At 33.0% G+C, this 16,101-nt stretch overlaps 2 protein-coding genes across 2 annotated transcripts; both read right to left on the bottom strand.

The window, feature by feature from the left end:
* Positions 1 to 442: 442 nt before the first annotated feature.
* On the bottom strand, positions 443 to 1,898 carry LOC139489941 (uncharacterized). The gene is made up of 2 exons (XM_071276789.1): positions 1,240 to 1,898; positions 443 to 1,198 (listed from the first exon to the last, which is right to left on the bottom strand). The coding sequence occupies exons 1-2, from the start codon at positions 1,762 to 1,764 to the stop codon at positions 461 to 463; spliced, it is 1,263 nt and encodes a 420-aa protein (XP_071132890.1). The 5' UTR covers positions 1,765 to 1,898; the 3' UTR covers positions 443 to 460.
* A 9,971-nt stretch (positions 1,899 to 11,869) lies between these two features.
* Positions 11,870 to 15,873, bottom strand: LOC139489940 (roundabout homolog 3-like). The gene is made up of 4 exons (XM_071276788.1): positions 15,570 to 15,873; positions 14,339 to 14,455; positions 13,813 to 13,983; positions 11,870 to 11,913 (listed from the first exon to the last, which is right to left on the bottom strand). The coding sequence occupies exons 1-4, from the start codon at positions 15,721 to 15,723 to the stop codon at positions 11,870 to 11,872; spliced, it is 486 nt and encodes a 161-aa protein (XP_071132889.1). The 5' UTR covers positions 15,724 to 15,873.
* Positions 15,874 to 16,101: the final 228 nt, after the last annotated feature.

Raw genomic sequence — 16,101 nt, 5'->3', positions numbered from 1 at the left:
TAACCCATCCTTATATAGTATTTCCGCTTATGATACGTAAAATATTTTTTTTGGGTTAAAGTATACATTGTACTTGATAATAGTAATAAGATTCGGTCATATATTTGGTATTTGCTTTTCAAATAGCGTTCTTTTAAATAAAAACCACATCATTGTAGAATACCCATCGTTGTATACCCTGTTGGAGCCTCTGACATTCTTTTACTGTGTGACGTGAATTACGTCACGTGACATTGTGCATTGTGTAGTGTATTTGGAGAAAGGGGGAAACTATAATAAATAATTAAATACAGAATTTTAGGAGCTCACAAATTTTATAACATAATGTATATTATCAACAACAAATTGTCAACGTAAATAGAAGCTTTTAAATGAAACGAATTAACAGTTTTAATTATCTATAACATCTGTAAAATCCCTTTAGAACCCAACGTCTGAAAAGTTTTCCGGGCGCAAAAATTTAACTCTTGTTGATGGTAATGTTCAAGTTTGTTATTGTACATCCCTGGATCATTGGAGCTTGTAGGAAAGGTCTAGGGTTGCTGACTGTAGTAAGTGCGTGATATTCACAGAACAAGTCATTGACGTTGACACCTTCAAGATCTTGAATTATAGGGAAAGTTGTTGAAGTTGAAACAAGTTCGCTTGAAGTAGTTGGAACCGGCATGAGTGCTGCAGTGTTTGTAGCTGGCATAACTGAAAGGGAAGACGGTTGTTGGCCACGAACAGAGTTTGTGATAATTTCACCCATTACTTGTTTCTCTCTGTTTGAAACACGTTGGTATACTGCAACAGAGGATGCGGATTTATGGCCTGTCACGGACATTATCTGTGCCATTGAACAATTTCTTCCGAGAATGGTTGCGCCTGTTGCTCTAATAGAGTGATTGGTGTATGTTGTGGACAGGCCTACTTTATTACTAAGTGTCGACAAGAAAGATGATAATGTGTCTTTTCCTATGGGACGTTTTGTGTACCAGCATTCATCACTGGAGTTGAAACTTTCTTTTGGATATTGCCAAAGTCTATCAGAATCTGGATGCAACTTTGAAAGGTAGGTTTCAAAATTTTTGACAGGACAATATTCAGGCATTTCAGGATCTTCAGGCATATGCCCAGACACTTTCTCATGATCGGATTCTCTCTGATTTTTTGTCATTTCATCTACCTTTTTAAGAATATACTTTCGGCCAGTATTTGGGTAAGTTTTGACAACTTTGTCATGGATTCCATATTTTCATTTGCTCTGCGGCAAAAATATAAACGAATGTTCATTTGAACACGGTTTGCTAGCCCAAATGGTGTACTTGGGTCCAAATAAATGCTATTATATAGCTTGGTAAGATCCTCAGATTCTATTTCAGGGTAGTGAACAATGTCCCCTTTCCCAACTGATTTTATTTCTGCTTTGGCTGTTTTGAAACACTCATTTGCATCTGTAAAATCCGTGTTTTTGATTAAATCAAATTTTTTCAAGAAGGGTGGACTTTTCAGATATCGATTTAATGCATGCCTTGTATTAATCAAAGTGGTAGATTTGTACATTTCCCCTTCTTTTGTGCGGGCATCCATATAAAAATGAGAAAGTGTTTCCGCAAGTCTGTGAATTTCAAAGCTTTCAAAGTTTGTGTCCATGTTTTTTTCCCGTAAATATGAGCGAAGTAAATTTGCTGCACCCTTATTTGCCTTGGTTGTGTTTACAGGAACCAAATTCTGTTTTTTTGCAATAACATCTTCTTCAGAATGAGAAGCAAACCGCTTCATGTTGCCTTGTTTGATCTTGTTTTGTCGTCTGTGTTTGTTTTGTTTTGCAGACGATATTATGAGTGCGCATAAACGGAAATTATTAGTTTTGTTATTTTTTTTACAAATAATTTTAATATAATTTTTTTTTTCTGAAGTAGCTGATGCATAAATATAACTAAAATTTATATTTATTACAATGTAATTGACATGTTTATCGCTGAACCGTAAAATAATCAGCCATCTTTTTTATTTTTCTATTGAAAATTTTTGGGGTGTCAATTGGGGCAAAACACGTCATATATACCCTGGCAGTTTCCTGAATATATACTGACATCTCCTAGCTGTTATCCAATCACAAAACTCGACACATTTGTAATCCGTAATATACTTTGATATATGCTTTCTTCTTTCTCCAGTGAAAATATGTGGTAAATAGATTATTAAAAGTCATTTCCATATTGGCCTTGATATCAGCCCCATATCAAGCACTCGGGCTAAAGCCCTCTGTCTTGATATGGGAGTATAGGGCTGATACTATGGCCAATATAGAATATGCCATGTAATAATCTAAAAGTACAAGTTATAAGTGAATTTTAGTCAAATTTTGTACACATTATAATTTGTGCATGCATTTTTTGTTCCAATGATTTAGACATGTTAGAGAGAGAAAACGGTCCAGTTTTGCCCTCAGTGTTAAAGGGTTTTTTTTAATCCCAGAGAGGTTCAAAAGACATGTATAATATTTTGAATGGTAAAAAGTCAAATCATAAACATAAATGTGAACAAAAATGGTAATTAATTCTCAATACAAACTTCAACTTGAAAAATATCCATGTACTGCCCTTTTATATTACACAGATTCAAAATTGCAGTGGTTGTAATACAGAATAATACATCAAATTTAAGGCACGAATGAACTTCTCTTTAGATAAAAATTAAAGATATAATAAGGTGTAGTATTCAGTTCGGACGGGTCGAAACAATAGAACATATATTCTGGACTTGTCCATATATATCAAAGTTATGAGAAGACCTTAACTCCTGGATATTTGAGAAGACAGAAATAGAACTAACTTTAAATATTGATTTGATTTTATTTGGTTTTCTTATAAGAAACATATACTTCTGTTAACAAAATTCTACATTTATAGAATCAAATTATCAACTGAACAAGCCAATATGATAGCACTAAAAAATTACTTGAAAAAAAAGTACTAATAAAAAAAAATACATTTTATTAAAAAAAAATACTCAGTAGGGTAGAGAACTGTTGGAACACCTGGACTCCTTTTCTGTCATAAAAAAAACAAAAAAAAAACTACAACAATAGACATATATTGTATATATCATACCCAAACAGCCTTTGTCTTACAGTCATATTCTGTAATGTACCAAACTATAACACCTGTGTCTATCAAATATATTATATAACTTCTGTTTATTGTATATAATTATTGTGCATAAAAGTGTGTATTATAACATAATATGTAAATGTGCAAATAAAAAAGAAATTCATTATAAAAAAAACTCTCAAGACCAATCAAAACAATTGTAATTCAACGATTACTTCAAGTTTTGTAAGCGTAGGATACATACTACTGAAAGATTTATCTCACAGAATGGGCCAATAATACTATCACAGTATAACAGAGGCTTCAGAAGGCCAGCATATATGTCATTTTTAGCTCACCTGGCCTAAAAGGCCATGTGAGCTTTTCTCATCACTTGGCGTCCGTCGTCGTCGTCGTCGTCGACGTCGTCGTCGTCGTCGTTAACAATTTTTCAAACATCTTCTCCTCTGAAACTACTGAATGGATTTGAATGAAACTTAAAATGATTGTTCCTTAGATTATCCTGCACAAAGTGTGTGCTTCGATTTTTGATCCGTCAAAAAACATGGCCGCCGTTACTTAAAATAGAACATAGGGGTCAAATGCAGTTTTTGGCTTATATCTCAAAAACGGAAGCATTTAGAGCAAATCTGACAGGGGTAAAAATGTTCATTAGGTCAAGATCTATCAGATGAATCAAACAAACCATTGTTGGGTTGCTGCCACTTAATTGGTAATTTTAAGGAAATTTTGCAGTTTTTGGTCATTATCTTGAATATTATTATAGATGAAGATAAACTGTAAACAGCAAAAATGATCAGCAAAGTAAGATCTACAAATAGGTTAATATGACCAAAATTGTCAATTGACCCCTTAAGGGGTAAATGTCCTTTAATGACAATTTTTCACAATTTGTTCATCATATTTGCTAACTTTAAAAAATCTTCTCCTCTGAAACTACTGAATGAATTTGGATGAAACTTAGCATGATAGTTCCTTAGATTATCCTGCACAAAGTGTGTGCTTCGATTTTTGATCCGTCAAAAAACATGGCCGCCCTTACTTTAAATAGAACATAGGGGTCAAATGCAGTTTTTGGCTTATATCTCAAAAACGAAAGCATTTAGAGCAAATCTGACATATGCAATAGGTCTACTACAATTGGTGTATAGAATGATTGTAAGGTGTACATGTCTAGCTGACAGGTGTCATCTAACCTTGACCTCATTTTCATAATTCAGTTGTCAAAGTTAACTTTTTTAGTTTTGGTCTATTTTTTTAATACTTTATGCATTAGGTCAACTATATTTGGTGTATGAAAATATTTTATGATCTATATGTCGGTTACGCAGGTTTTATTTGAACTTGACCTCATTTTCACAGTGCATTGCTAAGTTTTAAGTGTTTGTGTTTTGGTCTCATTTTCTTTATTTATAAACAGTAAGTCATATATATTTGTAATATTGAAGAATTGTTAGCTGTACATGTTTGCCTGGCATGGTTCAATATGTTCAATAAGGCATTGTTTACCAGGTGAGCGATTCAGGCTCTTGAGAGCCTCTTGTTTAAGTGGATATCGAAACAAATACGAAGTTATGGTATTTCATATAGTAAATATTCATGAACGATTGCAGTTTTACAGTATGTAAGTTGTCCTTGTTTTGCATTTTTCGTTCTCATTACAGCAGCAGTTGCGTTTTTTATGACAATGTTGAAAAAATAATTATTGACAAAACAAGCTTTAATAATTATAAACCATTGAGTAGTCACCATGTTCTTCTATTTAACTGCGTTGAACTCCATTAATACAAAATGATGGCATGTCTTTGGTTAGAAATTTTCATATCAACCGAATTATGATAATCAGCGTTTTTCTAAATCTATCGCCAGATTTGTTAAAGATCCCATGGTTCTTCGTATGATGTGAAATTAAATCTGCTTTTTCTGTTTGTGTTTTGTATGGACCCTACCCCGTCAGTAGTCCAGTTCATACCTTCAAATCTAGTAGTTTGAAAAACATATTTCAAACGATTCCTGAATAAAGCAAAAAAACAAAATTGTAGAAATAAATTTATATTCTTATCAGTCAGTGTTCATTTGTTGTTAAACTTTCATTCGTGATCCAATATAAAAACCGCATTCAGAGAGTAAGTTGATATTGTGTGAAACAAACCATTCTTTCTGTCAAACAAACGATATAAAAATCAATAGTTAAACAAAATATTAGAAGTATCATGATATCATAATGGTTGAACATATAAATATAAAAGAAAAGGTTACCATTTTCTTATAATCGTGATAATCAGGATCACAATTATCAAGAGTCCAATAATTGACAATGTGACGCCAACATAGATATCTGCAAAATGAATAAAAACAGTATTATAATGAAGAATAATATAAATTAACAACGACAACTTCTATTTCGACTTCATTCATCTACCTTGTCCGCATTTCCGAAATATTGTCATCTTATACATCTTATTGCATGTATGATACTACATGCAAATTATTTCGGGGGTTGATACTTAGCTTTGAATTAAAGATAAGGACAAATGGTATGATTTACAATGAGACAACTATTCACTTTAGATGAAATAAAGTTTATTTACTCTTAAGTTGATGTCTTACTTTGTCATTTGTCATTTTTCCTTTTGATCTTTTTCTTGAACAATATCGTTGTCAGGCTTGACTTGATAAATTGTATTTCATTATTTATTTTTTTATAACTTTTAAAGTTCTAACCCTTGCATGAAACAAAGATTTCGTTCATTACTCCAGTGAATATCAATGTCAATCCAAAGTTTAAAAAAAAAATTAAAATACTAACATAGCTTTTTGCAAAAAGTCCAAATAATTACATGTAATAATAAAACCAGAAATATACAATGCCAAGGATAAATTAACACGAAAAGTGTACTCCATGAATTAAAAACAACGACGACGGAACGACACACAGAAGTGCTCGTGATTGGTTGTCTTCGTTTATATCTTATAGCATCGATCCTTTCAATTTGTGGTTGATGACAGAGATTTGGTGGTAGTTGTTAAAGTTAATCTTTACATTACTGTACTTGGTTGATTAGAGCTTGAAGTAAAGATAGTTGTCTTATGATAAAGGAACATATTAACCTTTTAATGCGATGCCTTTTATAAATTTGTGCCATAATGATTGATTTTTTGACGTTTACCCAAAATGAACTTCAACTCGTATCATGAAACACATCATAGAAAACAATAGATCGACTGGAATTCCACTTAACGTCGGGTCAACGCCAGGTGCTTCTGATCGGGGACAGTCCTTTTTATCACAAACTATTGTTTCTTCCTGACACGAAAAGTCCGATAAGTCACAATACAAAAACGAGAGGACTGTTTCGCAATTACTATAAATTCAACATATATATTGTTATCTGTAACCCGAAATAAAGACTGCTAAAGTAAAGGTGATTCCAGTATTGTCATGAAGTTTTGCCATTACACAGATGCAGTTTTTTGCACAGGAGTCTTCAGAAATGTTTCCCCGTACCTACTTCTTTCGTCATTTTGACAAGAAATGAGGTTTTGATACAGTCATGATGTTATAGAACTCTTTGAGAACTCTTCTGAAGAGCTGAAGACCGACTTGTTTCCATTTTGATATCTATTGATAGCGTTCTCATTTTTTATGATATATTTAGGTATTTTTAAGTGTGTATCGACAGTTTCATCAAGTAGGGGTAAGTTATTCGTGCAATGATTATGATCTTTTCTATAACGAAAGTAAAAAATAAATAAATAAGATTTATATTTTTATGTACATGTATGTGTTTACATAGTATTAAGTGTTTAAAATAAAGATCATTCACACGTATACTTTGTTGGACGTTTATTTGTTCAAAGCTAAAGCCTCGGTCACACCTTACCGGATAGCACGAACGGATGCCTAACGCATAACTTTTTTCCAATTCGTTCATGTCCGTTAGACGTCCGATCTTATCCGTTAAATGTTAGTTCATATCCGTTGCATGTGCGTTTAGCGTACGTTTTATCCGTCGACGTCCGTTCTGTCCGGTGGAAAATTTTGAGCATGTTCAAAACTTTGAACGGACGCCCAACGGAGGAATTGTCCGTTGAACGTCCGGTAGGCGTCCGTTTTGTACGGTACTCGTCCGTTTCGTTTCCGTTTTGTATCCGTTACGTGTCCGTTTTACATCCGTTGGAGGTCTGGCAGATGAATTCACCAACAGTTACGGACTCCTAACGGACGTTTAACGGATAAAACGGATGTTGAACGAATGTGAAACGGACTTTTACTGGACAAAACGGATGATGAACGGATGATAAATGACAATTGAAAATTTCGCGTCAGAAATGCCAATTATTAGTATGTCAGATTTCTTAAGGTTCATGAATTCTTATTATTCATAATTGATTTTAAGAGTAAGGGTACGTCTTTACAATCAATCAGCTCTGGTTCAGGACAGACACTGACCTTTGGCGGCATTTTGAAGAACAAACTAAAACTAGTTACACAGAAACAATTTGAATATTTATGCGATTTACATGTATTATTATTGTCGCCTTTAATTTTTCCGAATATCTTGTTTATCCGTTTTATCCGTACGCTTCCATTAGGTGTCCGTTTTATGCGGTAGTACTCGTCCCTTGGATGTACGTTCGACATCCGTTGTGTCCGGTACGTTTCCGTTACTCGTACGTTGCATATCCGGTGAGTGTCCGTTATGCATTCGTTACGCGTCCGTTTTACATCAACGGACTCCCAATGGATAACAATTTAAAAAAAGGACAACTTTCATTTTCATCCGTTAGACGTCCGTTCGTGCTATTCGGTAAGGTGTGACCGAGGCTTAAGAAACATTTAAACATCCATGAGTCACCGGAGTAGTATCTATTATGTGTGTTGCCAAGTTCCGATAAACAGTCGAGACGCTTCTTGTCTAATAAGACAGCTCATTATCATGAAAAGTCAAAATTTAAGATCGAAATTTGTATAACATTCATTTTTCTATGTTGTTTACATTTCTTCAGTTTAAAATTCGTTGATGTTTTTTTTTTCGAAATACAAATGTTTTGTATAGTATTTCTATCGTTCACGTCTTTAATAACATTAACGGTACCAATTAATTTCCCTGCACCAGATTCGCATTTCGACAATACATATCTCTTCAGTGGTGCTCGTGGCCAAAATATTTGAAATCCAAAGCTTATATAAAAGATGAAGAGCTATAATCCAAAAGGTCCAAAAAGCTATAATTTAAAAGAGGGACAAAAGATACCAGAGGGACAGTCAAATTCATAAATCGCAAATAAACTGACCACGTCATGGCTAAAAATGAAAAAGACAAACAGACAAAATATACTACACATGACACAACACAGAAAACTAAAGAATAAGATACACGAACCCCACTAAAAACTAGCGGTGATCTCAGGTGCTACGAGAGGGTAAGCAGATCCTGCTCCACCTTTGGCACCCATCGTGTTGCTCATATTATAACAAATCCAGTAAATAGTCTAATTCTGCAGGTCACATACATGAATGGGAAGGGGATTGTAGTTACGACACAAGGAACATATCCGATATCATTTGAGAACGGTAATTCCATAACGGTCAACCAACTCGTGATGGCGTCCGTAAAATTTACGAAGGGATGATTTCAACTTCACCATTTGGAACTCTTGGTTTAATAGCTTCCTTGTGAGCAAAAAACCCTCTATCAAGAAAATCATGATAGGAAATGCAAGCAAGGGAATATCGTATCAATTTGGAGATATATACCCCGTATGCAGGTGCTGATGTAATGTTGCTACTTAGAAATGAATAGTTCACAATTGGAAAGCTGACATCATCTCTTTTGTCGTAAAGTTTTGTTTTCAACCGACCCTCATTGTCAATTTCTAGATGTAAGTCAAGATATGAGGCCGACTAAATTGTATCTGTTGTATCCTTTATCTCTAGTTCGATGGGATAGATGCGTTCAACATAGTCACCAAGTTTTGAATTATTTAGTGAAAGAACAACATCTATTTAGCGGAAAGTAGAGTTAAAGGATATTACTAACTTCTTATCTTTCTTCCTAAGAAGTTTAAATGTTTCATATCGACGTTTTAAGAGAAACAGAAGGTTGAAGACATGTGTTTGATGGACAATCTATTTGCCTTATTGGTAAAATCTTTCAAGCAGTTTAACAGAAAAAAAAACGTTTATGTTTAGTAAATGAGTTATTTTTATCAAATAGGAATTTAGTGTTTTCATTGTTGCTGCTTTTTCTGTGGAAGAAAAAAATGTTTTGAAATTTGAAATGTTGTCTTTCTTAGTAATATAAACAATATAAAAAAAATATGGTCTATAATGTGTTGAGCCAGTTTGCATCAAACAATTTAAATACTCCTTTTACTCGCGGCCAACTCGATTAATTGACCATATAGTAAAATTAAGAATTTCGTTTAGGATTTTTGTTTTTAAAGAATTTACATATGTTTTTAAACGTTGAATACTAGATTAAACTTAAACAGAAACTTTAAATTGAAAAATATAAAATATATTGTATGATTGAAGTGAAAAGGGTATGACAAAAATATCGAACTCCAAGGCATATTAAAAAGGGGAGTCTTTAAAAACTGACAAAATCAAACGCTACTATCAAAACACAAAGAAGCCGCATTCTCGCGTTTGACTTAAAAAATGAAAGTTATACAGCAATTAGCTATTTCTACAACCGATGTTTAATATATAGCAGATATGTAACATGTTCAGACACATATTATTAGAAAAAATCAAGAAATCCACATAAAGAAAGCGTTTTGAATGGCAAATTCTCTTATGGTTGGGGCCTGTTATCTAACTCACACGTGAATAGATATTTTTCGTATCACACCGTACAGAGTGTGATATGAAAAAGTGATATCAAAAATACGTAAATTTTATTGGCTTATCTCGTAAATTTCCAATATTTTCATTGGCCGTTGATCAGGTCATTATTCACTGGAAAAGGTCATGACCGGACAACTTTTTTTCTTGACAACTGATTGTTTACCTCCGGTTTTTGCGATTTTCGTCTGCTTTATCGTCTGCATTATCTAATATAAATCTTATCATGGACGAAGAAATAAAGAAAGGAACCCGTGTACGGTTATGTAACGGAGCAAAGAGCATTATAACTGGCACAACTTCCAATTTCAATTTCCCTCTGTATGCGACAGTAAAACTACCGATGGACGTCCGCAAAGCTTCAAATACAATACAGTTATCTCTATTCTAATGCAAAACAAGTTCATAATTAAACTTCAATCACAATTTCAGTGTAAAATCTTCATTAAAGAAAATTCCGCGAAAAGATGTTATCTTCTTTGGTCCCTACACTACGTGACGTCATAGGTATGCTTCCGGTGTCATACATAAACACCGGGCATTGGCTTCTGTGCCGCTTCAGAATGTAATAAAACTTGATAAAAAGAAGATTTTAAGGCGCAACAAGTGAGTTATTTGTTAATTATTGTAGAAATAACGTGTCAATACACTTGTTACAAATTAGATAACAGGCCCCAACCATAAGAGAAAGATCAGTACGCGTTGCAAAGAAAAACGGCCGTAGCAACACAACTCGCAACAAATAGGCCACGCACATACAACTTTTTGCCATAAGAGAAATAGGTTTAACAACTTGTGAGAATTAGATATCGCTTGATATCAACACTCGCTATAGGCTCGTTTATTATTATTGAAATTAAATAAGTCGAGTTGATATCAATCGATATCTAATTTTCACTCGTTATGAAACCTATACATCTTAAGCATATGTTGAGTGAAGAATTGAGCACAAATAAATGCCTAAATGAATATGGGTCTCGAGGCTTGCAGTTAAGTTTTGTCAAAACCAATAATCCTTGAATAAACAAACAATACATGGGTACATATGATTTTACATATAAAGCTTAAGACTGTTTTTTTAAACAGGATACCAGAATAAAAAAAGTACTGGATAACGGAACGTTTTGCACTAGCATGTTTGAAATACAATATAATGATAATTGAGTAGTTCAACTCATACTCAATTTTATTTATATTGTCCATCTGTATTCAGTTTAGTCAAAGTTTGTCTAAATAAGTAAAACAACTTCTCGGATACATTATTGACGTGATAGAACATAATTAGACCTAATTAAGATCAAAATGCATGCAACTTTTTTGGTCAACCAAGTTGGAGGTTATAGCATCATTTGCTCAGCATGTTCATGTATTAGAGTAAAACCAAGCTCCAACAAGAAAACAGGTCTATGGTTGTTGACCAGTATAAATAATATACTTATATAGATTATAGGAACCAGTCGATTTTGCACGTGTACATATTGTTTTTTTTTTTTTTCTTTTTTTATATATTTGATATTTATTTAAGAAACACAATCGCAATCGTACTATTGCACGCGCTATTTATTTTTTATGTTTTTATATTTATATCAGGTCACGTGCCTGTCCACAATCGCCGAAGTCCATAACGATGGTTAAATAGATCCAATTCAATGTTCATACTTTGATAGATTTCATACGTTGTTCTAGACTTCTGTTTGACTTTTTTTTTTTTATATAAAAATACATTTTAGTATGTCATAAATCAAATTTAAAAGAGGGGCGGAAGATACCAGAGGAACAGTCAAACTCAATTTATACATTTTTTGCTGAAATATATGTCATACAGAATGTTTTAATTAACTAAACATATGTGTTCAGTTACTAGTATATATTACATCAACCAAAGGACAAACACAATAAATGAAATTAAAAATAAATATCAATGGTTAAACATACGATACTCAACAACTGATTCTGGTTGTCCTGAAATATAGATAGATAAAAATATATAAAATAATAAATATTAACACTAGCAAAAAAAAATTACACAATAAAAAGTACTGTCTGTTTTAGGGGAAAAAATGACTAACAAATATGCGTTACTCTACCACACTCTGCATGGACCTCTCCGAATGAAAAGTATCTTACTCAGTTGCTGTCGTTTGTTGTTGTATATAATATTGTTTTATATTGTTTTGTTCATAATTCAGCCCGTTCGCATTCTAAATTGAATTGTTTTACATTTGTCATTGCTAGGCCTTTTATAACTAGGTTCTAGACCGATACGCTGAACCAGAAGTTTAACGTTTTTGTTCACAAGAAAACCGTCTACAAGATATGTAAAACAAATCGAAGACTTATGACTACGAGTCGACCAATTGTTGATCTTACTGTCGTATGATAAGCGAACATCATCAAATATCAAGTCTTCCCCAAGCAAAGCTCTGATTCCTTGCCCGGCTTTGGCTATACTTTTTATTATCTTTTTGGGGAAAAAAACTCTTCATCTTTTGAATAAGCTTTGGATTTTCAAATAGTTTGACCTCGAGCATCACTGAAATGACCTTCATTGTCGAAATGCGCATTTAATGCAGACAAGTTGGTACCATTATTGTTATTACTATTGCTGGGTCGATGCGTCTGCTGGTGGATTGTTAGTCCGCCAGGGCTTCACCAGCCCAGTAACCAGAACTTTGGTACTGGCATGCAAATACGTTTTTTTTCTTTATGAAATTAGATGTTATAAAATTTAAGAAGATGTTCAAATTTAAGAAATATATCTCCCGCATGCAAAGCTCTGATTCCTAGCCTCGCTTTGTGTATACTTTTTGTCTTTTTTTAATTATAACTTATCCTCTTTTTCATATAGCATCACTAAAACATTTGTTGTTGAAATACGCCAAAAAAAATTAAATATTTTTAAAGTATTTTGTTTTTGAACAGGCTGTGGTTTAAACACAAGACCTGTAGCATTTCAAAATGAACATGCTACCAGGCGGAGAGATAACAGAGACGATACAGTGATTTCTAAAAGCGTTAAACAGAACCTAGGTTGCATCATTTCTGCATTTTATCCCATTCAATCAGTCCTCATTGAGAAAACTTTGTCAATATCATCCAAGTGAATTTTCAAAATTTTTCCTTTGTTAATAAAGAGGACTGTTCTTTAAATTTACCAATCAGAACAGAGAACTGCCCCTGGCAAGAATTTTTAACAATATTATGAAAATTAAATTGATATAAGGTTTTTGTTTGGGGAGAGCACAAAACAGACTAGGTGTGTTATATTTAAAATGGAAATGGGGAATATGTCACGGAGAAACAATCCAACCAAGGAGCACCATAGCGAAAAAAATCCCGCACCCGTCGGGCTATTGTTTGTACATACATAGCCCAAATCCCTAATGTAATTATTTTAAAAAAAAGTGGTAAAAACCAATCAGAGCTGATTAGTAATCTGAGCGAGAACCGCCGAGAAGAAGAAAATAGTAGGATTCCTGCTCAGTGTGTCAATATAAAAAAGATGTGGTATGATTGCCAATGAGACAACTATCTAAAGAGACTAAACGACACATAAATTAACATCTATAGATCACCATACGACCTTCAACAATGAACAAAGCCCATATCGCATAGTTAGCCATAAAAGCCTTCGAAAGCAGCAGAAAGCAGGGTTTATATTCATATCTCATTAACATGTTCTTGTTTCTCTTATATTCATGATATTTGTTCAATGCTCTTCAAGTTTGTACTTGTTTGGCTTTATAAATATTTTGATATGAGCGTCACTGATGAGTCTTATGTATTCTTAAAAAGTCTAAACTAATTATGAACTGCTATATAGTCTTTAGCACATCTATACCTTCGTAGAGATTTACTTACGATAAACACTGAGGGTAGCTTCAGCATAAATTCTCCCTAGGCTATTTGAAGCATTACATGAGAATAAAGCTGAGTCACTAGGCTCTGTTGTAATGATCAGTAACTCGTTGGTTGTTGTACTAATCTGGTACCTGCCACCAGTTGTTACTTCTGATTCTATGTTGTTCAGTTCTATGTTGAAAATGAAAGAAACCTGTTCATTGCTAAAGTCATTTTACATCGATATAACAATACATTTAACAGATTAAACAGAATATATACTAATATCCCATTTATGCACTAATTAAATCAAATTCTCAACATTTTGTGCGCAAAATTAAAAATAATAAAAGAAACAACAGATAAGTTAGATAAGTTATATCACTTGTTTTGTGGATATTGTAGATAAATAAATACACATTCAAAGAAATAAAACATTTATTTTGACATGAGCAGAAAAGTTCAAATAAAATTAGGATGTGCCTTTATTTTTTGTTCTCAAATAGTTCACCACTAATTGAATAAGAATATACAACAATGTTCATACTTTTCTTCCATATTATAACAGGTTTAGGTTCTCCAGACACTTCACATGGAAATCTAGCGTCTGATCCTTCTACTAATGTCAGATTTAATGGTGAGGAGATGAAAACTGGTGGAAATTCTGTAAATGAAATGTAACATTCATTTTTAAATTCAAAATTTAATTAACTCATCTAAGCTGAATTATGTTTTAATTAAAAGAGAAACCTTGCATTAATGTTTGTCAAATCCAGTCAAGCATTAAATCAAATTCAATTCTACAACAAGATGCTCTCTAGAGCCTGAATCTCTCACCTGTAATTTTTTGCTCAAATCTTTCATCAATGATTAATTTTGCTTTTCAATATATATTAATGAGTGGTTTAAAAATGCCATTTAAATGTTCTTTGTTTCTGACATATTTCCTTCAAAAGCAAAACAATGCATTTTACCCCTATGTTCCGTTGCTATGTTTCTCAATCAGTCTCCTGAGCGACCTATAAAGCCTCCAGGCGACCTTAATTTCATTGTTGTTTTCTATTTGGCGACTGGTATTATTTCGAACTGGTAATGGCTGTTAGATTCATCCGAAAATTTCAGTGCCAATATTTTTTGACCTAATGAACAGTTTTACCCCTTGTCAGATTTGCTCTAAATGCTTTAGTTTTTGAGATATTAGCCAAAAACCGCATTTTACTCCTATGTTTTATGTCTAGCCATGACGCCCATGTTTTTTGACGAAACAAAAACAAAAACGCAAATTTTATTCTAGATACCCTAAAGATCATTCAGCTTAAGTTTGGTTGAAATTGGTTCAGTTGTTTCAAAGGTGAAAATGTTTGAAATAGTTTACCCCGGATGGACGACGACGACGACGGACGCCAATTGATGGCAAAAGCTCACATTTCCTTCGGAAAGGTGAGCTAAAAATGTAACTGAACAAATTTGTATTTTGTACATCATCATGGATTTCAGAGAAATAAACTGTATCGAAATTAATGTACATTCATGATAAACAATAGACTTTAAATTGATATTTAGTTATTCCCTGTTAAACTGAGAAATACATTAGCAAGGCAACGTGTTTAACTGTTTCCTAGCAAGTTGAATAATTGAGTCATTATGTTGGTTTTTACAAGCCTAAGCATTTAAAAATCAGACAATAATAATGTCAATAGTAAATCTATATAATAATGCAATATACTTGTTTTGCATAAAAGCTAAAATGTTACATTTTGCTAAATCCTCAAACTTACTGTCTACTTTAATCCATGTTGATATTTTAGTTTCTCCTGCAGCATTGGAAGCAAAGCACTGGTACACTCCTGAATCACTCAGATCTAAGTTATTTATCATTAAAGATCCACCCTGAGTTACACTCATTCTTAAAAATATGTAGTTAAAAATCATAGGTATCTACTTATGTATCAACTACTAATTATAGGTTAGACAATACTTGGTCATGTTTTATGAAGATTTAAGCCCAAGGCGAAGCCGAGGGCTTAAATCTTCATAAAACATGATCAAGTATTGTCTGACCAATTTAGAACATATTCACACTTTCGAGTGACCTTAAAAAACTTCCCTTTCCCATTGTTATATTTAAACCTAAATAAGAGTTCACTTTTTATAATGAACTAATGTATAAAATATAAAACATAGGTAATGATCATTTCAATGAATGAAATAAAATAGCACGGACATAGTTGGTGAAGGATAAATTGTGTTTCTTCTGCTTCAGGTGAATTTTAATACTCATATATCTTTACATTTTTTTTTACAGTAAAA

This window comes from Mytilus edulis, chromosome 9 (assembly GCF_963676685.1).
Source record: "Mytilus edulis chromosome 9, xbMytEdul2.2, whole genome shotgun sequence".
Lineage (NCBI taxonomy): Eukaryota > Metazoa > Mollusca > Bivalvia > Mytilida > Mytilidae > Mytilus > Mytilus edulis.
The sequence above is the reverse complement of the archived record's forward strand: the minus strand, read 5'-3'. Positions and strand labels throughout refer to the sequence as shown.

Excerpts from the sequence above, each read along its gene's own strand:
- LOC139489941 (XM_071276789.1), bottom strand. The coding sequence starts at position 1,764 with ATGAAGCGGTTTGCTTCTCATTCTGAAGAAGATGTTATTGCAAAAAAA. Across the intron at positions 1,199-1,239 it reads ATTTTTGCCGCAGAGCAAAT|AATACTGGCCGAAAGTATAT; the intron begins GAAAATATGGAA and ends AAAACTTACCCA.
- LOC139489940 (XM_071276788.1), bottom strand. The coding sequence starts at position 15,723 with ATGATTTTTAACTACATATTTTTAAGAATGAGTGTAACTCAGGGTGGA. Across the intron at positions 14,456-15,569 it reads AACATGGATTAAAGTAGACA|AATTTCCACCAGTTTTCATC; the intron begins GTAAGTTTGAGG and ends TTTCATTTACAG. Across the intron at positions 11,914-13,812 it reads AGCTACCCTCAGTGTTTATC|GACAACCAGAATCAGTTGTT; the intron begins GTAAGTAAATCT and ends TCTATATTTCAG.